Source organism: Myxine glutinosa, chromosome 8, assembly GCF_964187855.1.
Source record: "Myxine glutinosa chromosome 8, kmMyxGlut1.1, whole genome shotgun sequence".
NCBI lineage: Eukaryota > Metazoa > Chordata > Myxini > Myxiniformes > Myxinidae > Myxine > Myxine glutinosa.
In genome coordinates, this window is record NC_136268.1 from 65,235,305 (window position 1) to 65,263,065 (window position 27,761).

At 44.6% G+C, this 27,761-nt stretch overlaps 1 protein-coding gene across 1 annotated transcript in view; it reads left to right on the plus strand.

The window, feature by feature from the left end:
* The window catches only part of LOC137433138 (sodium/potassium-transporting ATPase subunit beta-1-interacting protein 3-like), a 303,574-nt gene that overhangs the window by 237,041 nt on the left and 38,772 nt on the right, over window positions 1-27,761 (plus strand). The window contains exon 4 of the mRNA XM_078783348.1: window positions 23,218-23,418. Coding sequence (XP_078639474.1) covers window positions 23,218-23,418 — 201 coding nt within the window. The remainder of the gene's footprint in view (window positions 1-23,217; window positions 23,419-27,761) is intronic.

Consider the following 27,761-nt stretch of genomic DNA (forward strand, 5'->3'; position numbering starts at 1 on the left):
GTTGGTTTTTACTCTATCTCCATCGTAGCGCAAAACCCGACTCATTGAAATTCTGTGGTACGGCTGTTAAACCAACTCAGAGGAACTATTTGATTATTTAAATATCCATACCCTCAAACATATACATCAGCACAGTGGTTTTTTGCATGAAATGGGAGAAGGTTACTGGTTGACATCCCCCTCCCTATGTGGGATGACCTCAAACTCAGCAAACTGTTTGATCAATCAAAACAGCCTAGCGTGTTCATGCGCTTGCGGTATCAATGTTATTGGCAATGAAATCTGTATGGTGTGATGTCAGTGCTCGTTTTGCGTAAAAACATATCACTGATTTAGCAGCTATACGGACACAAGAGAGGCACAATAAAAAGGCTTGTAAAAAAGCAAGGGAGGTACATTATATCAATGTGCAGTCAGTGAATCTTTCTCAATATGAGAGGCAATTTTATATTGCATTCCGTTTCTATTCTGATGATCTGTCAGTCTGCGTCAAGATCACAGTTGGTGCGTTTTCTCAAATTTATTGCAAGCTTCTCATTTCCTTTCCAAGAATCTTGCTCCCTCGGGGCTGACCACATGACCTTTTGCAGAGAAGATTCAAGGAATGAATGCAATATGCAATAGGAAAGGCCATGTTATCTTCAACAAAACTTTCGATCGTGGAAACGACTTTTCAGCGACAGTCTCGTAATGTCTAGACAGAGGTTATATTTTCACCCCTGTCTGTCTGTCTATCTGTCTGTCTCTTTGTTTGTCTGTCTATCTGCCTGTGACCAGGATATCTCAAAAAGTTATTTATGGATTCAGACGAAATTTGTTGGACACATTGGATGTGTGACAATGACGAATTGATTCCATTTTGTTGAAGATCCGGATACGAGAATAATTCTTCACCATTGGTGGATGGGGCCAAAAACGATATATAGCACGATATCTCAAAAAGTTGTTGATGGATTGTGACAAAGCTAGGTGGACAAGTTGGGCAAGTGACAAGAACAAGCTGATTAGATCACAGAATCTTAGTTTGGTGAAATAATTAAATCAACAGAATGACTGTTTCAATGCGGAAGCAACACCTTTCATCGTACCTAAAAAGCTGTTGTTCGAAGCTGTATTTTCGATTTTCTTTTTGTTTTTCAAGAAACAGTGGATGTCAGAGGAGGCCATTTGGCCCATCATACTGTACATATGCAATATGGCCACCCATTGACTTAATGTATTAATCATTACTTTTAATTAATATGAATTGAAGGATTTGCAGAAAGAGTGTTACATCCCATATGCATGCCATTTGGGGTTTGGGTTCTCTCACCTTTTAAATCGAAAATTTAAAAATCGGAAACCAATTTCTTTTTTCTCTTTTTATATACAAAATTGAGGCTCGTGGAAGAGTGAGAACACTGAACAGATCAGGACGCAACAGAGCAAAAGGAACAGGAGAGAGAGGGCGGGGGGGGGGGGGGGGGCATGGTATTTGTCCCGTTGCTGCACTAATTCTAATCCTCTAATTTATTTTGCCCTCCTAACTCCTGGGATTTACCCATGGAGAACTGAGCCGTGGTATCCCCATGAAAGCTTGTGGAGATATCGAAGTTTGTAGAGCACTCGACAAGTCTCAAAAAGCACTCCAATGAAAATGGTTGAAGAACTTCATTTATTTTATCACCTTAACATTGTTTTGAATGTTAATTTATCATTGTATTTTCAAAAACGAAAAAAACAACATCTCCACAACCTAAATACCAAAAACTGCCAGCTCTACATCCTCATTCAAAGGACAGGATACAGCAAGAGGAAATACCCTTGCTCTACAGTGACCAATATATTATATTATACCCAGTTGAAACCCCAGGATATTATACCCGGTTGAAATATATATATACAGTATACTGAAAAGTGTTTTATAGGCCAGAGTTAGTTGGTTTCCACTCCCCAGGGACCCATATTCCCTCTTTCTTGTTTCATCGTTCCAGCTGTGTGGCCTTTAGATGGTGCTTTCAAACAGTGTAATTGAGCAAATAGCAGGGAAAATGAAGCGTATTCCTTCGTAGTGTTTTGACGGGTGGCTGTAGAAAACAGAAATGACATAATTGATGACCCATGAAAACAATTTGCTTTTTCCTTACTTGTTGGAGAATTTGTTATTTTCCTTCTGCTAACTTTTTTCATTGTGGGCTGCATAGTGAAAGTACAAAACTCCTAACATTCTTATCTTATGGTACAAAGCACATTCATAAATAGGACGTCATTTGATGTACATCCATTCAAAGTTTTGGAATGCACTTTATTTTACATTACCTGCGCCATTTTCAGGTCAGGAATATATGGTCAGAGACTTGACATAGCTTATCTAGCAGAAAGAACCTGGCCTTTCCAGTGGCATGCCAATTTGTCACTGCCAAAGAGATCAACTCAGTGATTGTTTAAAAAGGCATACACAAAGAGGTTCTAACCAGTATTGCAGAATCAACAAGAAAGTGCAATCAGAGATTGCAGACCCTCGCCAGGATGTGGGTTTCTAAGGCTTTTGTGTTAAAAACAAATATAGCATTATTTTTTTACTCCACCAATTTATCCCTAGATGACGCTCAAGAAATTTCATCTTGATTGGATGAAGTTTTGTACTTGTCTAATTATGACATCATAATGGAGGCACCTTTGACATCATCATGAACATATTGTCGCATGACTCCCCTCGGTTAGGACCAGGAAATCACGGATGGCAATCGAGCTTACTTTGAGGCGACTATCAATGGCGGATTTGACTATATATGCACGGGGGAGGAAAGATAGAGGAAGAAGAAGCGGGAGATTTACCTGTTGGTCCCGTGCACAGTCTTCAAACCTGCAAAGTAATAAATCCAACCAAAGACGGAATTGATGTACAAAATAACACAGTTTTATTGCCAGACCCCGAGAACAATGAACGCGTCGATAATAAATAATGTTCCTAAATCGGGATGTCCCCACACCAGACTTCTAAAACAACACAAAGGAGAATTTACAAAAGGAACCGCGTCGTGTGGTGTGAGCGTATCTCTGTCTGGCTGGATGTCAGGGATCGTCGGCTCCAAACGCACAAACCCGCCGCGGCTCCGATGTTGGCAGGAAGCAGGCCTCGATGCGCCCTTGTTCGTGCACCATCAGGCTTCACTGAGCGCCTTGCTCTCGCCTGGTTCGTCACGCACCAGCAGCGAGCCTCGCTCGTACGCTCGTCATTCGCATGTGAACGCAGGGAAGGAAAATCGTCAGCGCTCTGTCTCTCCACCGTCTTTGAAATCCTCGTTTCTCCACCAAAGACTGAAGGCAAGAGAAGGTCCAGCGCAAGAGACAGTCCAAAGCAAGAGGGCAAATGGAGAGAGCAAAATGCCGGCGAGCGAGTCGTTTTACCGGCCGTCTCGTGATGTCTGCCCTTTTTCTCTCCAATCCCTGCCTCACTTCTCGACCTCTCGAATGTTCTTATTGCCTCCGTCCCTTCCCATTGGCCGAGCGCTTCATGCTCCTCCCCTCATGCCATAAGTCCGTGGTCAATCAGCTCGTCTCTTCCTACTCTGCCAATCGGTGGCCTGCTTCTTACTTGCCCCTCCCCCCGGTCAATCGAGTCCTTCTGGGCGTGGCTATTGCCTGCCTGAGCAATGTTCCATCGCCATGGTGCACAATGCACAGCCGCTTCCTGACTGTTCCTCCTGTCAGTTCTATTGTTATTGTGGCGGAGAGGGATTAATTAATGTGTGCGCTAATGGGAATGGATTCCTAATCTACTTGTCTATGTGCGTTGCCATACGGGACAAAGGAATGATCACAGGTTTGACACACCGGGGAATTAGCATAATCCCTACAACTACTTAGCAATGCCCCATTCCTCGTAATAGGGACGAAGATACACCTTAATCTGAACAACCTGCCTAAACAAACTTATTACAGGTGAGGTTCCCTATCACAACAGCCTAAGAACCTACCTATGCAGATCTACCTAGATATATATATATGGCCTACCCCAAAATTCTAACAATATGTTATTCCACATGGAGAACTCTTTACAATGTCATGTCTCAATTTTTTCGATGCAGTGCTTTCAGAGATATAGATGGCTTTTACGGCTTTTCCAAGATGGCGGCCGAACCACATGACCAATGACATCATTTTTTTTCTCCACTAATTTATCCCTAGATGACGCTCAATAAATTTCAGCTTGATCGGGTGAAGTTTTGTACTTGTCGAACTATGACGTCATAATGGAGGCACGTATGACATCATTAACATTTTATTCCCCATAGGGCATAGAGAGTTCTTTACAATGAGCCATGTCTCAATTTTTTCTGTGCAGCGCTTTCGGAGATATAGAGGTACAAATGTTTTCGGTTTTTCCAAGATGGCAGCCATACCACGTGACGTATGACGTCATAATTATAATAAAAAAATTATACAGGTGGAGTTGCACCTATGGTGAAAGTTTCCTGTCAATTGGACCAACGGTTGCAGAGAAAATCATATTTATTCTGTGCGGACAAACAAACAAACACACAGACAAATGAAAAATCGGTGAGAGACCGAGGACTTGCCGGAATGTACTTTTTTATCGGCCATTTTGGATAATTTGTTTTCTAAACTAATTTATTCCTCGATTATGCTCAAGAAATTTCATCTTGATCGGATGAATTTTTGTACTTGTCGAATTATGACGTCATAATGGAGGCCTTGGGCCTAGGGAGTTAACAATTTGGCACAGTCTATTCCAGGGCAAGGCAAATATGTGTGTAAAGTATGGCGATGCTATGTACAATGATGTAGACGTAATACTGCGCACAAACAAACAGACAGACAAACCAACCAACCAACATACTTGCCGGAATCTATTCCGGCAAGTAACAGACCGGAGTGATCAACATACTTGCAAAAATATATATATATTTGCCAAGTAACAAACGGACTCAAATTCAATACCCTCTCATCAGGCGATGGTAACTAGAACGGCACTCAGTAGAGAGCATACCTCCACCTGGTTGGCCATATCACTCAATGGTGAAGAATCACTTAAAAAATTAAATAATTCTCATATCCGAATCCATATTCAGATCTTCACCAAAATCGAATCTATTTTTCATTGTCAGACACGCAACAGGTCCACTACGTTTCGTCCAAATCTGTCCACAACGTTTTGAAATACCCTGCTATGTATCGTTTTTGTCCCTATCTCCCATGGTGAAGAATCACTTTATAAATTCTAGTAGCCGAATCCGGATCTTCACCAAAATCTAATCATTTCGTCCTTTTGACATACGCTACATCTCTGCCAAATTTCGTCCGAATCCGTCCACAACTTTTTGAGATATTTTGTTCACAAACGGACAGACAAACGGACAGGGGTGAAAACACAACCTCCATCCACCTTTGGTGGCGGAGGGAATGAACTCAACATTCTAACAGAACCACACCTGAGTTTGGATGAAAATCCTTGCTGTGACTTTGGATATCTGGGATGTTTCGATGAAGGTTTGATTTACACTGGGTTTGAATCAAACTATCATTTGTCCTGCTGTGCTGCACTATTACGGATTAAATGCCATTGTTAAGCTGTCTGTCTCTTCCGTTCTAAAATCAAGGTTGTACAATTTTTTTAATTGTCACTGTTCTTTTCTTTTCCAGTCATATTATGACTCTGAGTGGGTACCATAGCCATATAAATATAGACCCTACCAAATAATATGTGTCGACGTTAATAGAATATGGATGTGTTCATCCACACTCCAACCTCTTTGTTACCTCATCTGTTGCCATCTTCATTTTAAGCACATGCATCAAATGTTGAAAGTGTTGCTATGGGCTTTAGTTAGCAACACTATAAAGACAAATCTCAAATTGTCATTCGCAATCACAAATCCAATCCTCCCCCCACCCCTTTGTAAAATTCTTAATTTACAAAAATTTTACCCTGCCTTTAATAAACAAAAGTCGTGGTGAAATTGAACCCCCTTGCACTGAAACATCATTGGCCTTTTTAAGGACACTCGTGGTTAGTAATGGCTGGTAGCTTTGTAGCATTTGCTCAGATGCTCATGGGCAATGACCAGCATGATAGTGAAAATGCTACCATTGACACTATTAGCTCATCATCATAGGTTTTAAGACTACCAGGACATGTAAGTGTGGAGAAGGGTGTAAATGGTGGCCATTTGTGTGAGACGTCAAAAAATAAACAAATACATTTCACTACACACCCCACCCACCTCAAACCACTATTTGGATCATAGTCTACAGGTTTTCTTGTTGATTACAGTCTTGACTTTGTCATAATTAGAGCACATCTACACTGTCCATTGGTACTGTCGTGTGGTGGGCTCAGTTAACACCGAGTGTCCACCACGGATGAATCGAGCTTTAATGTAGGCGTTTATTCAATCCAATGGCGGTTCGATACACGGGCTGGGGGATTGGGGGAAAATTCCGCGGCTTACCTTTTCGGCCCCGACGATATCTTCTCCCTGCAAATTATTAACTCAACCCGAGACGGAGGTAAAATGTACAACAATAAATATTTATTAACGGAACCGAGAACAAGGGAACGCAACGGAAGAAACTAAATTCTAAAGTGGGACATCCCCACACCAGACTTCAGATACGAAACAATGGGCGAGGATGAATAAAATAAATGTCTCGTCGTGTTGTGGAATGTGGTGCGTCTTATCTGTCTCTGTCGCCTAGGCCCCACGCTCGCGTCCAGACGTGACTCCGGTTGGCGCGAACCACTCGGGCGTTGGCACGAACACCCCCTCTCCGCATGGTCCGTCCCGTGCCAACACAGCACAGCACGAACAACAGGGGTAGGATGATCGTCAGCGCTGGTCTCTTCACCAAAGTCCAAAGGCAAGAACAGGTCAAAAGTCCGAAGTGACAGTCCAGAGCAAGAGGCCAAGGGAAGAGAGGAAAATGCCGGCGAGCGAGCAGTTTTACTGGCGGTCTTCTGACGTCAGCTCGCTCCCCCTCCAACCAGTGCGTCGCTTGTTGGTCTTTCGTTCACGCCTTCCGCACTGATTGGCCATGGTCTCATCGGTTGGTGGCCAATCAGTGTGTCGCTCCTTTACCTTTCTCACCCCCAATCACGGAGAAGCTCTCTGCCCTTCCTTTGACCAATCACACGTCCTCCCCATCTCTGCCAATCGGTGTGGTGTGTGTTGCTCGCCTCTTCCCTGGCCAATCACTAGTTCTCCTCGGCGTGGCTCCCAGCCTGCCTGATGAATGTGTGAAAGCCATGGTGTACCACTGCGCGGCCGCTGCCTGCTTGTCTTCCCGGTCAGTTCTTATGGTCCGTCATTGTAAGGGGGGGGGGGGGGATTTAATTAATGTGTGCACTAAGGGCCTATCTAATGTTTACAAGAGTGCGTTGCCATAAGGGACACAGGTATGATCACCAGGTCTGACACACAGGGGAACTATTTATCAAGCCCCATTCCTCATAATGGGGACAAAGACACACCGTAATCCGACAAACCGCTTAAACACAGAACTTATTACAGGTGAGATTCCCTATCACGACAGCCGGACACCTACCTATGCAGATTTACCTAAATCTAGATATTCCCTACCCCAAAATTCATAACAGGTTCATAACATTCATAACATAACATTCATAACATAACATTCATAACATAACATTCATAACATAACATTCACAACATAACATTCATAACATAACATTCATAACATAACATTCATCACATAACATTCATAACATAACATTCATAACATAACATTCATAACATAACATTCATAACATAACATTCATAACATAACATTCACAACATAACATTCACAACATAACATTCACAACATAACATTCACAACATAACATTCATAACATAACATTCATAACATAACATTCATAACATAACATTCATAACATAACATTCATAACATAACATTCACAACATAACATTCATAACATAACATTCACAACATAACATTCATAACATAACATTCATAACATAACATTCATAACATAACATTCATAACATAACATTCATAACATAACATTCATAACATAACAGTCATAACAGGTTCATTCATAACATAACATTCATAACATAACATTCATAACATAACATTCATAACATAACATTCATAACATAACATTCATAACATTCATAACAATTCATAACAGGTTCATTCATACAGGTTTTATTGTTGATTACAGTGTTGACTTTGTCATAATTAGAGCACATCTGCACTGTCCATTGGTACTTTTATTTCATGACACTGCAACATCATCGGATGATAACACCAACAATATCAACAAGTTAGGAAAATATTTTTTAATATCACCAGCAATGAATCTGTCGGTTTGCTGACGGTAGTTGAACAACATAAGTTATACATGTTATCGTAATACAGTTTAATATATGGGTGATACAGTGGTGGTTGATGGGTGGTGGTTGATGAGGTGACTAACTAACTGACATAACTTATCTGGTAGCTGGTGGGGACATAACTTATACATGTTATAGTAATACAGTTTACTGAATGTCAATATTTGCAATTTTTTTTATTTGAGAAACATTTTGTTTCCTCCAAACAACCCAGCATTGCTTTTAGTAATACTCACATTTATTTGCCGAAAACAGTATTATGAATTTGTCTTATCCCAATGTATTATCCCAATTATAAATTCGTCTTATGTTCCCAGAGATCAGATGCTACGTCTTTTTTTGTCCAAGTTGCAAAATGCAGTTGTCATTGATTCATGAATAATACAGCACTGTAAAGGCCTCACCTTGCGCGCATGCGTAACGCCGTAATGACGTCCCAGCGAAAAGAGCGTGACAAACAGAGGGATGGATGGAGAAATTCAACTATAAACTGCGGTCGGGCCAGCAGCAAACATCACAAAGATGGACGATCAAAATAAAGTGGTGAATTCTTACCATCATGAACAAATGTTTATGTACAGTGCCCTCCATAAGTATTGCAACAGGGTAGGCAAATTTTTATGATTATTGCAATATGCTCATGAAATTTGGATTTGAGATCAAAAGATGAATATGAGGCAAGAGTGCAGAAGATCAGATTTTATTTCTTGATATATATATATATATTTTACCATCGTAGAACAATAGCACTTTGTTCTTTACAGAGCGCTGGTGCTACCGGAGCTGTTTCTTGGCAAGCTGTTATACTGGGTTGTTTGTACATCTATCTATAATTCCAGTAATCTCTGTACGTTTGTACGTTTGTACGTTTGTCTGTCTGTGACCGCTGTTTCTCGACAACCACGGGTCCGATATACTTTTAACTTGCCAGGTATATTGCTGGGGACCCGAGGATGTGCCTTTTCAAGGTTTCATATTAATCGGACAATTACTTACCGAGCTATGTCCAAAAAACGATTCAACCAATCAGAGAGCAGCGAACGATCGCGTGTGCCGGCGTTGCGAATGGACCAAACCATTCCATGTAAATAGAGGGGGGGGGGGTTCTGTGGTCGTTGCGAATGGACGAAACCATTTCATGTAAATAGAGGGGGGGGATTGTCACTGTACTCGCAAGCCGTTCGCCGTTCGCTTTGGCGTTGCGAATGGACCAAACCATTTCATGTAAATAGAGGGGGGGGGGGGATATAATTTTAGATAGATATATAGTACGGGCATATATATAGTACGGGCATGCCCTAGTCTATCTATAATTCCAGTAATCTCTGTATGTCTGTATGTCTGTGACCGCTGTTTCTCGACAACCACGGGTCCGATATACTTTAAACTTGCCAGGTATATTGCTGGGGACCCGAGGATGTGCCTTTTCAAGGTTTCATATTAATCGGACAAGTAGTTACCGAGCTATGTCCAAAAAACGATTCAACCAATCAGAGAGCAGCGAGTTATCACGTGTGCCGAACGTGGCGAACAGACTCTGCCTCGGACGGCACATTTGAGAGCGTATTCATTTATTTCACGTTGGCAAACTATGTTTCCGCTATGTTGGCGTTAAACTATGTTTTAAAACTAATTAAAACTAATTTGCGATTCTTTCGCTTTCCTGCGCGTTTGTGCACGCTATGGCGATTTCTTTACCAAACTCCGCAAGCCGTTCGCTTTGGACCAAACCATTTCATGTAAATAGAGGGGGGGGATTGTCACCGTACTCGCAAGCCGTTCGCTTTGGACCAAACCATTTCATGTAAATAGAGGGGGGGGATTGTCACCGTACTCGCAAGCCGTTCGCTTTGGACCAAACCATTTCATGTAAATAGAGGGGGGGGGGATATAATTTTAGATATATATATAGTACGGGCATGCCCTAGTATAATTTAATGAGGTCAGTTAGCTGTGTCCTCTTGTGAGTTCCCATTAGCTGTCCCATCAAGCCCCAATTAATCATCATGAAGTTTTAAGATAGCACCTCATCGTCGTTTAATCCGTCCGTGTTATTTCACCGTTAAATCTGCTGTATTTTCCTCCAATTACCTCCCTTTGACGTGTCATTGGTGTGGAGTAGTTGTGGTTGAGCAGACTAGTTCCGCATAATTCTAGGTGCGGGATGTCACGTGAGCTGTGATGCTTTTTGGCCAATTGGATTTGAATTTCGAGGTTTGCCTGGAAACCCAAGTACCAACGGCTCCAATGGCGCACGTTTGCGATTTTCATGATGGCACTCGGCTGATCGTGCAACGATTTGTTGGTTCGCACGTGTCTGGACCAACGGGATTCAAACTCTTGGGGTGGGTGTGTAAGATTGGTAGCTCAGGGTGTCGGAGAAAAGAGCAGATCGGTGCCTCGGTGAAAGAGAAAGTGTCGTTCACTCCGTGCCTCGTGGTTCAGTTGTGGGGCTTGGCAAATGCCACCATGAGCGAGAGTTCATCCAAAAAAATTTTAGCACGATCTTTTTACCTTCCGTGTTTGATGTGTTTTTCAATTAATATGTCTTCTTTTGATTCTTCAGTCAATCCTGTGCGTTTAAATTTAATACGCACACTTTAAATGAGTGCGTGCAAAGCCAAATTGTACCAACTTCTTAACGGTCATTTGAACACGAGCTGAACCTGATCGTTTAGGTTTCGGTATCTGAATAAGGCCTCCAATCCTACCTTACCGCTCGGTTGGCTTGGGGAGTTCATCTCCAAATCCTGAGCTCTGTGCCTTTTCCTCTCTCTCACCTGCCCGGTTTTTATTTGTGTACATTTGGCGTCGAGGTGGAATAGTAAATGTGTGGTGTCTAGGATTCTGTTTGCTGTGTCTTTGTTGAATAAACTAGTAATATACGTCCACAACTATCCTTGACCATATTGTGGAATGTCGGCCAAGGCCTACACTTTTCTTTTCTTCCGCCTTCATGTTGTCACTGTTTATTCGCTTTAAAAAATTTTCTTTACAACTGCTTGAGCGATTGCCACAAAACGTTCAACCTAGGAGCGTCTCCTCATGGATGATTTTTTAACAAAGCTACATGATCATTAGATGGAAAATGCGACCGGCATTCCAAAAAGTCTTTGTTATGACGTCATAATTCGGCAACGACAACACATCCATCCGATCATTATTTTAAAATTTTCAGCAACTGTTGGTCTGATGGACACGAAATTTTCACCATCGGAGCGCCTCTTCCTTTAGAATATTTTAATGATAATCATGACGTCATCCGTCATGTGTTACAGGCGCCATCTTGGAAAAAACAACAAACGTTGCACCTCTCTGTCTCCAAAACCGCTGCATGGAAAAAATTTAAACATGGCTCATTGTAAAGAACTCCATATGGGGAATAGGTGTTGTTAACGATGACGTCATTGGTGCCATAATTATGACGTCATAATTCGACAGGGAAAACGCTTAGTCTGATCAGTTTGAAATGTATTGTGCGTGATCTATGCAACAATTATATTAGAGAATATATATTTATGATGTCATCGCTCACGTGGTCTGGCAGCCATATTGGATCAAAGAAAAAAAAATGTTCAAAAACAGAAGAGTTGGCTCGCAATAATTTGACTGCGCAGGGTAAGTATTCTATGAATACCATCTAATTTATTAAGGAACAGTTTGCATCATGTTGTGCCACCCTTTTGTGGCTGCAATGGTTGGAATCATTTGTGATACCTGGAGGACTTAATTTCTTGTAATCCAATAGTATAACCAGTGTGGTAATAGACCACCTTGGATCACGTGGCCAACATTTAACCGCTTGGCGTTGGCTCGTGAAAAACAGTAGTAGTTCAGCTATCCTTTTCTAAAGTCTTGGATTGGGCGTGATGGTAACCGCTCAGGTGTAGTTGTGTCCTGTTGGGACATTACAGTCCACATGACAAAATCAACAGGAACACCCAGATGCACCACAATAAGTGAAGACGAGGAGCCACCAGAAAAAGGAAGCAGAGTATCATCGGGTGTAGAAAAGCTCACCACTTGGTATGGGAGACCATGAGGTGGTGATGGATGAAGCAAGTAATTTCCATTTTTATGAGATCCAGTAATATTGCCACCTGCAATGACCTATGATATTGTCAGGTTCAGACCGATTAACACCGACGCTGGACAGATGGACCAAATCGCTTTAACTCCCTCAGACTTATTGACAGGCTTGCACACACAGTAGTGTGAGGAGAAACATGAGAACCATATTGTTTTAAAACAAACGAGGTTTATTTCCCGAAACAAATAACAAATAACGAGGGAAGAATGGAATTAAATAAATAACTATATACAAAAAAAAACTACAGACCAATGGGTGCCACACACCAGATTTGATCACAGACCGGTTGGGGAACAAGAACTGAGTGGTCTTATCCCTGGTGGTAACGGAGGAGGATGTGAGCAGTCTCGAACAGGCGAGAGAACAGAGAGGCAGGACAACGACGCAGGCGGAAGGGGTGTGGGGGGGGGGGGGGGGGGGGTGGGTGACGAAACAGGCACAAAGCGAAGGCAGGCAAACAGGACGATGAAGCAGTGAGGCAAACCTTTTTATGGAATGATGCCAACTCTCCTCGGACTCCACCAGGATACTTGCTGCTCTCGTCAGGCTCGACCACGACACTCACAATTTTCCTCAGTGCGCTTTATTTTCACTCTACTCAGGCGAATTCCTCCACCCGTGCGACAATCAAGCTCCTTCCGTTGCTCTGATATGATAAAAACATGAATGAAATGTCTTTTTATGTTTTCAGACAAGGAATCAATGCTGCCATTATTTACGACAAAAAAAAATGCAAATAATTTAAGATGGTGGTTATGTGTGAAACGAATACCTTTTTTTTATTACCCCATTCCATTCGTGAAATGGAAAAATTTGCTTATGTATCCACCTTGTCCACCTTTTGTGTTCTCCCTTACCCCTCATTGTTACCTGCATCCCTTGTTTGTCCGTCTCCATCTATGTTCTCCTTCCGCCTTGCTGTTGGCACTTCCCCTTTCTCCTGCTGTTCCCTTTGTTATGTTGTGTCCTGATTTGTTCTGCGTCACAGCTTTTCTCAAGCCCAGACCATGTAGGAAAAAAATCCCCCCCCCCCCCCCCATTCATACAATGGCCCCACATTCGTGGATTCGACATTCGCGGCATTTTTCAGGAACCCCCGCGAAGAACCGGAAGAATATTGGGGTCCGGCTGTACTATAAGCATAACGATAGCTTAATGGTAGCGAATTCACCTCTAATTTGGTAACTCATGGGATTTGATTCGATGGATTCGATTACAAACTGCAATACATTACCAGGTTGCATTTCATAGGGGCCATTAAGCTGGCTGTCACAACTGGACACTGCATCAACGGTTCAAACATGCTTGTGGATGTTGAAAAAAATCCCCGGTATCTCTCACACAGATAAGTCAGCACTCAAATCAAGTTTCCAATTAATTATCTTTATAAAGTGAGAGTAGGGTTGACCTCCATGTCATGATAGGACCCTTCCTGGCCTGCAATTGTTGCAGCAGCTCCTTGACCCTCCATGAATGGGATGTTATTTAATGGGAGTTAACATCATATATCTTGTTTGCAAAAGTATACCTTTGGTACAGTAAGTACTCTTGGGAATTCTCAATTCCTGTAGATCATGTTCAGCGTTGATATTCCTGCATTGTGAAAGCACCCAATAACAATCTTTAACTTTACGAGTGATCACCAAGTTCCATTTTTCAGTGAACTTTCAGTCGGTTAAATAAAGGAATGATTTCAGCCTTTGCACAAATTCCTAATGAAGTGTTGATGATGACATCGAGTGTTCTCATTTTTTTTGTATACTATGCCAAGCATAAGAGCTAACACATAGAACATATCATAAAGGGAGTGGGAGATAAGACGGGGTGAGAGAGGGAAGCAGAACAATAGTAGGGAATGGGGACATCAGGAGATCTGCGGAAGGGAGAGGGCTGGGGCGGGGTACACGAGATAAATAAGATGGACATTACAAGGACTTTTAGGAAAGAAAACGGAATTTGAAAGAGGTGAGATTGGGGTGGATTAACAGGGGTGGATAAGATCATGATTTTGAATGGGGGATGACAAGATGGAGTTTAACAGCTGATTTAAAGACATGGAGGGAATAATGAGATCGAAGAGAGTATATAAGGTGGTCCCACAGGTGGGGAAAAAGAGGAATAAATGAATGGAGGTGAGCAGTGGTTCTGGGTTTAGGCAGTTATACTAAGAGGGGTTTGTTGCTGCACCGCATGCATTCTGCAGATCGATACCGGGGAGGGAGGGGAGGTCATAAATCACGGAGAGAGCAAAAGGTGCAAACTTGACAAGGCACCACCAGGTTTTGAGATTGGACAGACATTATTTTCTGGATCTCCAGAGAGTAGACACCTGTTGCGAGCTTTGTGGAATGCTCTGAGGTTGTATTCAGTTTGATTTGCCCTCCAGGAGGAGGATACAACTTGTTTTAAAGCAACTGCCTCACCACATGATTCAGGGTACCAAGAGTGGGAGGATGGGTAAGACCATTGAAGATCAGATTGGATGGATCTGTACACAAGAGAGAGAGAGCAGGTTTATGTGGAAGAGTTCCCAGGCTGAATTAATATCAGTGGTGGCGGATATAGGAGACCATTACTGATGTGGAAAAAAAACAAAAAAGAACTAGAACGCACTCAGTAGAGCGCATACTCCCGCCGTGGGGGGCCGCTGCTGAGCCCCATCTTCCAATGGTAAAAAAATCCTTCAAAAAATTCCTGAATCCGGAATGATATCCTGAGCTTCACCAAAAACGAATCAATTCTTCCTTATCCCAAGGGCAATCATCCCACCAACTTTCATCCAAATCCGTTCAGAACTTTTCCAGATATCCTGTTCACGAACACACGAACATACGAACACACATACGCACGCACGCACACGGACGGACACGATCGAATGCATTACTCCCCGGCAGGAGTAAAAACAGATGTTTGGTACTACAGAACTTTAATATAAGGAAAAGAAACACGACACAATGACAATAACACCGAAGCTTTTCGTGCTGTACTCTTCAAGGCGATTCACAGCAAAGAGACCGGAAGAGATGATAACTAGTGCATTTATAAGCATGTCTAAATAACCACGACACTGACCCTTTAGACCCATTAAAGAATGTACGGCTTGCCAAAGACCCACAAAGAAAATGTCCCACTGAGACCGATATTGTCCATGGTTGGTTTGGCACAACATGAACTGGCCAAATGGTTGGGAGAGGAACTGCAACCAGTATTGGAGTCACTTTCACAATTCGTGATTAAAGACTCATTCACTTTTGTAGAAGCAATTTGTGCTACAACACCGACAAATGCGGACAACATAATCGCCTCCTTTGATATACAAAGTTTGTTCATGAATGTCCCGCTGACGGAGACTATTGATATATGTGCACATCTGCTATATCACAGTGATCTGGAACATCTGCAGATCTCAGAACAAGTCTTTGTGGAGTTGATGAACACAGCAACAAGGCAAGTGGAATTTAGTTTCAACAACATTATGTATGTCCAAACTGATGGAGTGGCCATGGGTTCTCCATTAGGCCCAGTGCTTGCGAATATCTTTGTGGGCTATCACGAAATGCAGAAACTTACTGGTCGGCAAGGTGTGGATGTTCCCATCCTATACTATCGGTATGTTGACGACATTTCTGCTTTGTTTGAGTCTCAGATGGATTGTGATGCATTCTTGACACAGCTCAACACTCTCCATCCAGCGCTGAAGTTCACCATGGAGCTGGAATCTTCAAACACTTTACCATTCTTGGACGTGTTGGTCGAAAGATATCCGCACGTGGTTTCACTACATCCATCTACCTGAAGCCTACCTTCACTGGGCAGTATACTCGCTGGAATTCCTACAGCTCCACGAGATACAAAATTGCCTTGATCAACATCCTTGTGAACAGAGCTCAGAGGATTTGCTCACCTTGTAATCTTCCTGCTGAAATGGACAAAATCATGATGTCTTCAGGATCTTAGGGATTAATGAGTCTAAAGGGTCTTATGGGTATTACATGTCTTCAGGGTATTTTGGGTCTTTTAGGGTCTTCAGTGTATTTTGGGTCTTCAGGGTTTTTTTCGGACTTTTGGGTATTTTGCGTCTTTTACGTCTTCGTGGTCTTTTGCGTCTTTATGGGTTCTCAGGATATTTTGTGTATTTGGGGTATTTTGGGTCTTCTGGGTCTTTAAGGATCTTCAGCATATTTTGGGTCTTTGAAATCTTCATGGTCTTTAGGTCGTCATTGTCTTTTAGGGTCTTTTAGGTATTTTGAGTCTTTGGGGTCTTTTGAGGCTTTGTGGTCTTTTGGATCTTTGGGGTATTTGAGGTATTTTGGGTCCTCTGATTCTTTAAGGGTTTTTGAGGTACCTTGGGTCTATGGGGTATTTTGGGTCTTTTGAGTCTTTGGGGGTCTTCTGGTTATTTTGGGTCTTTTGGGTCTTTTGAGTCTTCAAGGGCCTTTGCGGTTTTCAGTGTCTTTTGGGTCTTTGTGGGCGTCCGGGGCTTTGTGGGCTAACCCTAACCCTCCCCTCCCCTCCCCCACCCGGGGTACTTCTGCTAATATATATATATATATATATATATATATATATATATATATATATATATATATTGTGAGGAACCCCCCGGTGAAATCTCACCCAAATGAGTGCCCCGCCCACCACTGACGTAACCTCCTTGGAGCCTCACGCGATTGGGAGGCGAGTCGGGAGGTGATTGGTGGAGGGTCAGAGAGCGCGGCCGCCATCTCAATATACGGACGCAGCTCGGAGGTTCGAGGCCTCGAGGCGAGGGAACTTTCGTTACGCCTCACGACAGCGAGTTGTGCTGATCGTTTATAGTTATGGATTGTATGAGTGAGTGATTCCGGAAGAGAACGAGTGATTCCCGGAGATCGTAGATTGGAACTGTGAGTCCTATATTGCCTGCTTCGTGTTGGAGCTCCTGGCCGACCGTTCCTGGCGGCCTTGTGTGGTATTCCATCCTGGTATCCTTCGAGTCCCGGAGCTCGTCGATTGGAGCCGCGAGGATCTTACCTGCGTCTTGTTGGAGCGTCTGTGGCCGACCGTTCCTGCAGGCTTGTGCAGCCTATTCCATTTGTTACCTTTCATGGTTTTTGTGATCGAGCCAATAAAGCATCGTGCCTTACCCCTAGAAGGCCGATTAAAACACAATTGTGTTGATTACGTCTCTTTTGTCCACTCCGTGGATTACTTGAAGCCCGGACATTCACGTCCGTATTCCGTGCTGGGAACATTTACCAGGCGGGATCGCGACAAATGGGTTGCTCGTCCTAGGATCATTCAAGTAAGAGCCATTCGATTGAGACGGGAATTCTGCAGTGGACGACATCTTCTGGCATCTGTTCATCGCCTTCTCACCAGCGGACGCCGTCTGGGAGGAACTTTCTCGCCGTAGGACGCTGTCTTGGGCAGAGAAGTGAATAGCCTCGGATCCCTCCAAACAACCGACAAAGAATAAGCGAATAGCCTCGGATCCCTCCAAACAACCGAAAAAAAAAAAAAACGTGAGTATTTGTACGTGGTATTTTTCTCATTGGCAATTTGATGTGCGGGTGATATTGCGTAGTTGTGTCGTATTTCCCCAACAGAGCGTTGTGTTTGAGGTTGTGTTTTGTGCCTGGTCGTATGATAACTCGTAGCCAAGCTATGTCGACCAGGGAAGTGAGAGTTCAACCTGATCATGTTGACAGTCACGTGGGTGGCGAGGTGAGCGACGCAAGCAGCCTTGACCCGGGCACTCAAACCGAGATGTTAGGAAGCGATCCCATCATGACTAAATGCATGCGTTCGCCCTTCTGGACCGGGCTGACTCCGGTTCAACAACTTGACATGTATAACAGGGAGAATGACAGGGCAGAGGCAGAGCGTGCGGCAGCAGCAGAGAGAGAGCGTGCAGCAGCAGAGGGAGAGCGTGCGGCAGCAGCGAGAGAGCATGCGGCAGCAGAAGCTGAACGCGTCAGAGAGCATGAGTTGCGAATGTTGACTGAACGACTGCGGGCAGAGGGGTCTGCTGCAAGAGTCCCGGAAACTGTTCATGTTCGTTTGCCGGACTGGACGGGAGACACGAAGCCAGAAGCGTATCTGGAGATGGCGGAGAAGTTGTTGGCTGCCGGTGGCATTGATGAGAGCTTGTGGGTCGGCCATCTTGTGAGCCATCTATCTGAGAAGGCGAGGGAGGTATATGCGAGGATGGCAACCGAGGACGCAAACAAATACAGGGCATTGAAGGCCGAGATTTTGAATGCCTATGCGGTGTCCGCATGTATTTATAGGAGAAATTTTTTCAGCTGGACTCGTGAGTCCAGTCAAACCTATGAGGAACATTCGCGGGCCTTGTTGGAACAGCTGCAGAGATGGTTCAAGGGGAGCAAGGTTGAGTTACCTCAAGCGGTTGCGGAACTCCTGGTGCGTTACCGTATCGATCAACAGCTTCCGCCTGACTTAGCATTGTTTCTTGTCGACAAAGACACTGTTTCCTTGGCAGACTGCGTCAACCTTATTGATAAACATGTTTTGGCGTGCAAAATGCTGCAAGTCACGCAGTCGCTTCGTAAGACGGAGGAGTCTGCGATCAAGACCGCCCCCCGTCTGCCCGGCGGCTGGATCGAGGGGAAGGGTTCTCCGATGACCTCCACTGGGGGCGCTCGCGAGCCGCAGACCAGGGCAGGGCCCTGGTGCGATTTCTGCAAACGCGTGGGGCACGGTGAAAACCGCTGTTTCTCTAATCCCGCCAGTCCGGCCTACCGAGGCAACCCTCCTGTTAAGTCGGAGGGAGATCAGTGGAACTCATCCGCCGGGCCCTCGCACACGACGGTGGCATCGGTGACCGAGGTCACTGCCACCGGGGCTAATTCCATTCATCCACTGCATCAGGAGTATTCAGGGACAGCCTTAGTGGGTGGCCCCGATTCGATGCTGAAGTTTGAGACCAAATACCTTCGGGATACTGGGGCGACACGGTGTGTTCTCCGGGTGGGGGTAGTTCCGGCCTCTCAGATGCGTTATACCGGCGAGTATACCCTCCTTCGGGGCATTGACCGGGTTCTTGGCCGGTACCCCCTTGCCCTCCTCGAGGTCCGGAGTGACATTTTTAAGGGTCCAGTGACCTGTGTGGTAGTACCCTACTACCCTATACCCGGGGTCTCCTTGCTGATTGGCAATGATGCCATAGCCAGGGAGGAGTCATTGACTCTGACCTGTGGGGGGGTCCCTAGAGCCCAGAGTAAACAGGCAGAGAGAGTGGCGGAGTCAGACATATCTTCACTCTGGCCCGAGGAGCCTAGCGCCTCGACTCCAGTTTCCGACGGTGACGTTGCGTCAGCTGAAGTCCACCCGAGCCTCCCGTCAAGCCAACCTCAGGTGCCGTGCTCCTCAGGGACCGCTCCCGCCATGTCGCGATTCAGCAGGAACGCTAATGCTAAGGTATATGTGGGAAACCTGGGCAATGGAGCAGCGAGAGCCGAGCTAGGGAGGGTCTTCGGGCATTACGGACCACTCCGCAACGTATGGGTTGCTCGGAACCCACCTGGATTCGCGGTTGTTGAGTTTGAAGATCCACGAGATGCTGAAGATTCGGTCAGAGCCCTTGATGGAAGGTTAATTTGCGGATCGCGGGTGTGCGTCGAGATGTCGAATGGCATGTCGCGGCGGCCTCGTTTCAGACGCCCTTTGGTCCGCAGGCCGTTCGACCCGAAAGATCGATGTTACCAGTGCGGTGAAAGGGGTCATTACGCATATGACTGTCGTTCTCGACACCGGAGGAGAACCCGCCGCTCTAGGTCTCGGTCCGTTTCCCTCCTGTAAATGTTTCCCCACCTTGAGTTTGGCTCCCTTGTTTCTCTATTGTGCTTTGGGTGAAGTGTAACTCTTGTGGGGTAGATGTTAATGGGGTGTATGGTGTTTAATATTGTGTGTGAAAAAAAAAAAAAAACTGGTTCATTGTTTACCCTGTTAACGCCTGTTAATTGCCTGTTGCGTTAATAAGTGCGTTATTGTTGCGTTATTGTGTTGCGCCATTGCGTTGCGTTGTATTGTTGCGTTGTTTCGTTATTGTTGTTAACAAGTGTTAGTAATTGTTAATTGCGTTAATTGCCTGTTAGCAATTCCCGCCATCATCTTGCCATGTGATTTGCACCTACTACAAATACTGGTTTTAAAAACGCCGTCTATTCGACGGGGTTTTTACTTAGGGGGGGAGGACTGTGAGAAACCCCCCGGTGAAACCACCTTTGTTCTCACCCAAATGAGTGCCCCGCCCACCACTGACGTAACCTCCTTGGAGCCTCACGCGATTGGGAGGCGAGTCGGGAGGTGATTGGTGGAGGGTCAGAGAGCGCGGCCGCCATCTCAATATACGGACGCAGCTCGGAGGTTCGAGGCCTCGAGGCGAGGGAACTTTCGTTACGCCTCACGACAGCGAGTTGTGCTGATCGTTTATAGTTATGGATTGTATGAGTGAGTGATTCCGGAAGAGAACGAGTGATTCCCGGAGATCGTAGATTGGAACTGTGAGTCCTATATTGCCTGCTTCGTGTTGGAGCTCCTGGCCGACCGTTCCTGGCGGCCTTGTGTGGTATTCCATCCTGGTATCCTTCGAGTCCCGGAGCTCGTCGATTGGAGCCGCGAGGATCTTACCTGCGTCTTGTTGGAGCGTCTGTGGCCGACCGTTCCTGCAGGCTTGTGCAGCCTATTCCATTTGTTACCTTTCATGGTTTTTGTGATCGAGCCAATAAAGCATCGTGCCTTACCCCTAGAAGGCCGATTAAAACACAATTGTGTTGATTACGTCTCTTTTGTCCACTCCGTGGATTACTTGAAGCCCGGACATTCACGTCCGTATTCCGTGCTGGGAACATTTACCAGGCGGGATCGCGACAATATATATTAGGGTGGTTCTTAGAAATGAAAGTTAGAAAAGTCAGTCTCCTAACACTTTAAAAAAAATTGTGTATGAAAAAAACCCTTGTGGTGAAATTCTAAGCCATTCGGACTAAATTTAGGAGTTGCACAGTTCAATCTTGGTTTCATCAGACCACAGAATCTTGTTTCTCACAGTCTGAGAGTCCTTTAGGTGCTTTTTTACAAACTCGAAGCGGACTTTCATGCGTCTTTCACTGAGGAGAGGCTTCCGTCTGGCCACTCTGCCATAAAGCCCAGATCGGTGGAGTGTTGCAGTGATGGTTGTCCTTCTGGAAGTTTCTCCCATCTCCACACAGGATCTCTGGAGCTCAGCCAGAGTGACCATCGGGTTCTTGGTCACCTCTATTACCAAGGCCCTTTTCCCCCGATTGCTCAGTTTGGCCGGGCGGCCAGCTCTAGGAAGAGTCCTGGTTGTTCCAAACTTCTTCCATTTAAGAATTATGGAGGCCACTGTGCTCTTGGGAACCTTCAATGCAGCAGAATATTTTTGTAGACTTCCTCAGTACTTACTTTTTCCACCTGCGAAATTTGCATTTATGTTTATTTAAATTATACAATGGACTACAAAATGTAAAAGTTTCATGATATTTGTTATATTATATCACCTTTATCTATCAATATTGTTGAAATGAAGATCAAATAGCTGTATGTTGAAAAAGTCAAAACTTTACACATGGGGTGTACTTACTTTTTCACACGACTGTATATATATATATATATATATTAGGGTGGTTCTTAGAAATGAAAGTTAGAAAAGTCAGTCTCCTAACACTTTAAAAAAAATTGTGTATGAAATAAACCCTTGTGGTGAAATTCTAAGCCATTTGGACTAAATTTAGGAGTTGCACAGTTCAATCTTGGTTTCATCAGACCACAGAATCTTGTTTCTCACAGTCTGAGAGTCCTTTAGGTGCTTTTTTGCAAACTCGAAGCGGACTTTCATGCGTCTTTCACTGAGGAGAGGCTTCCGTCTGGCCACTCTGCCATAAAGCCCAGATCGGTGGAGTGTTGCAGTGATGGTTGTCCTTCTGGAAGTTTCTCCCATCTCCACACAGGATCTCTGGAGCTCAGCCAGAGTGACCATCGGGTTCTTGGTCACCTCTATTACCAAGGCCCTTTTCCCCCGATTGCTCAGTTTGGCCGGGCGGCCAGCTCTAGGAAGAGTCCTGGTTGTTCCAAACTTCTTCCATTTAAGAATTATGGAGGCCACTGTGCTCTTGGGAACCTTCAATGCAGCAGAATATTTTTGTAGACTTCCTCAGTACTTACTTTTTCCACCTGCGAAATTTGCATTTATGTTTATTTAAATTATACAATGGACTACAAAATGTAAAAGTTTCATGATATTTGTTATATTATATCACCTTTATCTATCAATATTGTTGAAATGAAGATCAAATAGCTGTATGTTGAAAAAGTCAAAACTTTACACATGGGGTGTACTTACTTTTTCACATGACTGTATATATATATATATAACTGCAAATACGCAAAGTGCGAATGTAGAATGCAAGCCACATGTTATGAACCCACGAATACGCGTGGGGTCCATGAATGTTGAGGTCCTACTGTACTCATAATTTATTTTTATTATTGTTATGAACTACAATTATAATGATCGTGATTTTTGTTGAGCCAGAATAACCTGTTATCTGCATATTATGAAGTTTATGTCTAGGCTTTGGAGTTTTTGCAAGATTAAGAGATCTTGCAAACCAGCTTTCTGGTGCTGTACAGACCCAGATTGCAGCATCCTCGGCATGCCATGCTTGTGCAAGAAACATTAATCCAGTTGACCTATCTGCTTGCAGACCTCATGAAGCAGTTTCCGTTTGCTCTTCACAGGACAGTGACATCCTCACTTTGGGCGTATCGGTGCATCGTTCATGGTGGAGAGAGCACGGACCAGGCTGCCGACCCCAGCCCGAGGAACCTCCGTCGGGACGTCCGGCCCCAGATGGCCTCGCCTACATCTCAGTGCCTGGTTGTCTCCTCGAGTACCAGTTCTTGGAGGTCGCACAAAGCTGCCTGCAGAACGCATTCGCTGTGAGTATCAAAAACAAAAACCATATTTTCTAGCAGGAGAATAATTACCATATGGTCCTTCACAAAATGAGGAATCATGAATTATTTTCTGCATGTGAGTTATGGTTTACTCACCTGCTGACCTCTTGCTGTCTACATCATGAAAACATCCAACTTTTTGTCGTCTTCCTCGTACATTTCACTTTCAATTTCACTTTCAATTTCAGCGTGGGTATGATGGGCCAAATGACCTCCTCCCATGTCGAAGTTCCTTGTATGAACATACCCTTTGCATACTCTACCATTGTTTAAACTGATGAGGGGACAAATAGTGTGGGGGAAAGACTTGGACGGAGTGGAGAAAATGGGGTAAAAATGTCCATGTTACGTTTCTCATTCACCTTTTAAACACACCTGCATGACTCCTTTATCTCACATTGCTTGGACAACAGCATCACATTCCAAACCACAAAATGGAAAGGAAAAAAACCGTCTGTCTGCAAGTATGATTCTCATTTACAGCTCCTGCAAATATGGCTGCAGTCCTTCCTGTGTGATTTACACGAAACTCGCATGAAATGCATATTTTCGACGACGAACGCTACAAGGTTGCTGCACTTGTTCTCGCCGGTGTTAGCTTTCTGCTTGTCAGGAGAATAAATTGGCTGGTGTGCAGGAGCATATGTCCCACGACGTTTGAAACCAATAAACATTAACGCGACTCATCCTGGCACAAACATGCCTCTTGGCATACGTGCAAAGCCTCTCCATGCACCTTGCACACTGCACAGCCTGGTAATGCATTTGTGTGCAAGCCTGTCTTTTACTCGAGTCGTATTTCAACAATTAGATGATGCCAGCCAAGTCTGTGCTTTGATTCGTGCATTCCAATGCGGTAATCTGATTGTGCATATCTTTTATTATTTTAAAAGATTTTTGGTTCCATAAAGGCACATGTCAATCACAAAACCCTCCTCTCGGTGTGGACTGTGGATAGAGATTAGGGATTGTAAGAATAGTATGCTTTTATTGGGCTGCTGGTGTAAGGGAAGTTGAGGAAGGAGTACATGAAGAATCCAGAAAGGCATGTGATAAGGGAAGAGCTTTTGTTATGTGGATTTTAACTTGCCAGAGATGAATTGGGCTCAGGAAAGGGCAGATTAGATGAGAATTTCTTCGATATAGTCCAGGATTTTTTTTTGACCCAGTTTGTAGAAAAGCCCACGAGGGGTTGGGTTTGGGAGGTATGTGTTGGACCTCTTTTTACACAATGATCCAAATTACAGTGCCTTCAGAAAGTATTCACACCCCTTGACTTTTTCACATTTTGTTATGTTACAGCCTCAATTTAACATACATTAAATCAAGACTTTTTGTCATTGATCTACACGTACCCCATAATGTCAAAGTGAAAATTTGTTTTTAGAAATTGTAACGAAATAATAAAAAATGAAATATCTAATTTACATAACTGTTCAATCCCCTGAGTCAATACTTCGTAGAAGCACCTTTGGCAGCGATTAAAGCTTCCAGACTTCTGGGGTATATCTGTATCAGCTTTGTACATCTGGACTTAAAAAAAAAAAAATTTGTATAAAAGATCGAGGCTCGTGAAAGAGCGAACATTAATCACACAAAGTCAAACCGACACAAAAAAACACAAAATAAAGGGAGCGGTAGACAAGATGGGGATAGAGGGGGAAAGACACAAACACAACATTTGAGAGCAGGGACATCGAGAGAACTGTGGGAGGGAGAGGGCTTGGGGGGAGGTGGGAGAGGAATAAAACATATGGACACTGCAAGGACTTCTAGGAAAGAAGTTGGAATTTCAAAAAAGTGTATCTGGGGTGAATTAGCGGGGGTAGAAAAGATCAAGGTTTTGGATGGAGGAAGATAAGAGATGGTGGTGAACAGCTGTTTTAAAGACCTGGAGGGAGGAGTGGAATTGAAGGGAGTGAAGGAGTTTGTTCCAGAGGCGGGAGAAAAGGGGAATGAAAGAGTGAAAGTGAGCAGAGAACCTAGATTGTGGCAATTTAACCATGAGAGGGATGCTGGTAGATCTTGTGCGACCTGTAGGAATATTTGGGGGACAGAGCACAGAGAGAGCTGGGGGGAGCAAGGCCGGAGAGGAGTTGGTACAGAAAGACCACCAACCTGCCTACGGTGAGTAAGTGAAAGGCCCTCAGAGTTAGCTGCATCGCAGGAGATTCCAATGATTCTGAAAGCTTTGGTTTCAACAGCGTGAAGCCGAGCTAGGTGTGAGGCAGGAGCACCGGCCCAGAGGGGGGAACAGTATTCCATTGAGCTGCGGATGAAAGCCTTGTATGTGGTGAGGAGCTCAGGTGTGCCAAGGAAGGACTTCGCACGATGGAGGATGCCCAGTCGGCGTCTGGGTTTGGAGGCCAGCTTGGAAATGTGGTTTTCCCAAGAAAGATCATGGCAGATGGTGAGACCCAAAAGCTTGAGCGACAGAACTTCTTGGAGAGGATTGTGGAGAAAGTAGATGGGAGGGTTTTCCAGTCGGTCTTTTCGGAGAGACATAGTAAGAGTAAATGGAATAGATCTGGAATAGATCTGCGGAGATTCTCCCATTCTTCCTTGCAGATTTGTTCAAGCTCTGTCAAGTTGAATGGGGAGCGTCGGTGAACAGCAATGTTCAAGTCTTTCCACAGATTCTCAATGGAATTCAAGTCTGGGCTTTGGCCGGGCCACTCAAGGACTTTCATATTCCTGTTCTAAAGCCATTCCAGTGTTGCTTTGGTTGTATACATGGGGTCATTGTCCTGTTGGAATGTAAATTTCGCTGCAGTCTAAAGTCTTTTGCACTCTGAAGCAGGTTCTCCTCAAGGATTTGCCTGTATTTGACTCCATTTATTGTTCCATATATCCTTACAAGTCTCGAAGTATTTGCCACTGAAAAGCATCCCGATAGCATGATGCTGCCACCACCATACTTCATGCACTGGTGTTAGATGGGTGTGATGAGCTGTGCTCGGTTTCTGGCAGATGTAGCACTTTCCATTCAGGCCAAAGAGTTCAATTTTCATCTCATCAGACTACATAGCATTTTGCCTCAATGTTTCAGTCTATCACATAGCCTGGTGTTGGCTTAGCGGTTAGGGTGCCGGCTTGGGATCCTAGGATCTTGGGTTCGAATCCCGGTCGATTGCTGAATTAATGCCAGGGGGGTTGACTCAGCCTGTCATCCTTCCGAGGTTGGCAAATTGAGTACCAGTTCACTGGTAATTCCCTGTGTGTTGCAAGAGGCGACTGACAGGGTTGGCGAGCAGGAAGGCCACCCGGCCATAAAACATTGCTTCAAAAAGGGGACCATGGTGCCCCAAAAAAGTCCAACCCCTGCTCTGTGGGGAAAAATGTCCTCTAAAGGTGGTTCCTTTCAGTCTATCACATGCCTTTTTGTAAACTCCAGGCGTGCTGTCATGTGCCTTTTTATCAGGAGTGGCTTCCGTCTGGCCACTCTTCCATAAAGCCTAGATTTGTGAAGTGCTGCAGAGACTGGTGTCCTTCTGGTAAGTTCTCCCATCTCAGCCAAGTAACATTGAGTTGGAGCACTGTCAGGCCTTGGTTTTCGACGGTCGGAATGGCCGCCCGTCCTGAACAGGACGTTCTATGCCATGGTCTTGGTCTTGACCTTGGCTTGTACCTTGGCCCGCCAGCTCAATGATTGTGTGGCGACATTAGTTTCACAATTCTTGTTACTTGTAGGGAAGGCCGCGGAGAGGCTGTCGTCTTCTTCCCTTCCAACAAGGCGACACAAGAGATGCTCAGTTCTATCCCTGAGGACCTGTCTAGAAGCGCATGGCTGGCGGCATCTTGGAAGCAGGTGTGGGAAACGGCCGGGCCCACCCGCATCCACCACTACATCTGGGACCCAGGAGGTGGCGTCGTAGGAGAAGACCTACCACGCCTGCAATGGACCTTGCTGAACCGTCTACGTGCGGGGGTCGGCCGCTTCAAATCATCGCTGAAGATGTGGGGCCTGGCAGACAGCGCCGCGTGCGATTGCGGCGAGCCTGAGCAGACTGCCGAACACATAATTACCACCTGCCCCCTATACAGACCACCTTCAGAAGCCGGCCTCTTCGACGTAGGACCAGAGACGAGGGCATGGCTGCACGACACTGAGCTGGCCATCTGATGATACACGAAAGAAGAAGAAGCCAAGTAACCCTGTCATTTTGTCACAGTGGTCATTGAGTTATTGGTCACCTCCCTGACCAAGGTCCTTCTTGCCCGGTTGCTCAGTTTGGTCATCAGACTTCCTGCTCTCGTAAAAGTCTGGGTCGTTCCATATTCTTTCCATTTCCTAATGATTGAGCTCATTGTGCTCTTGGGAATTT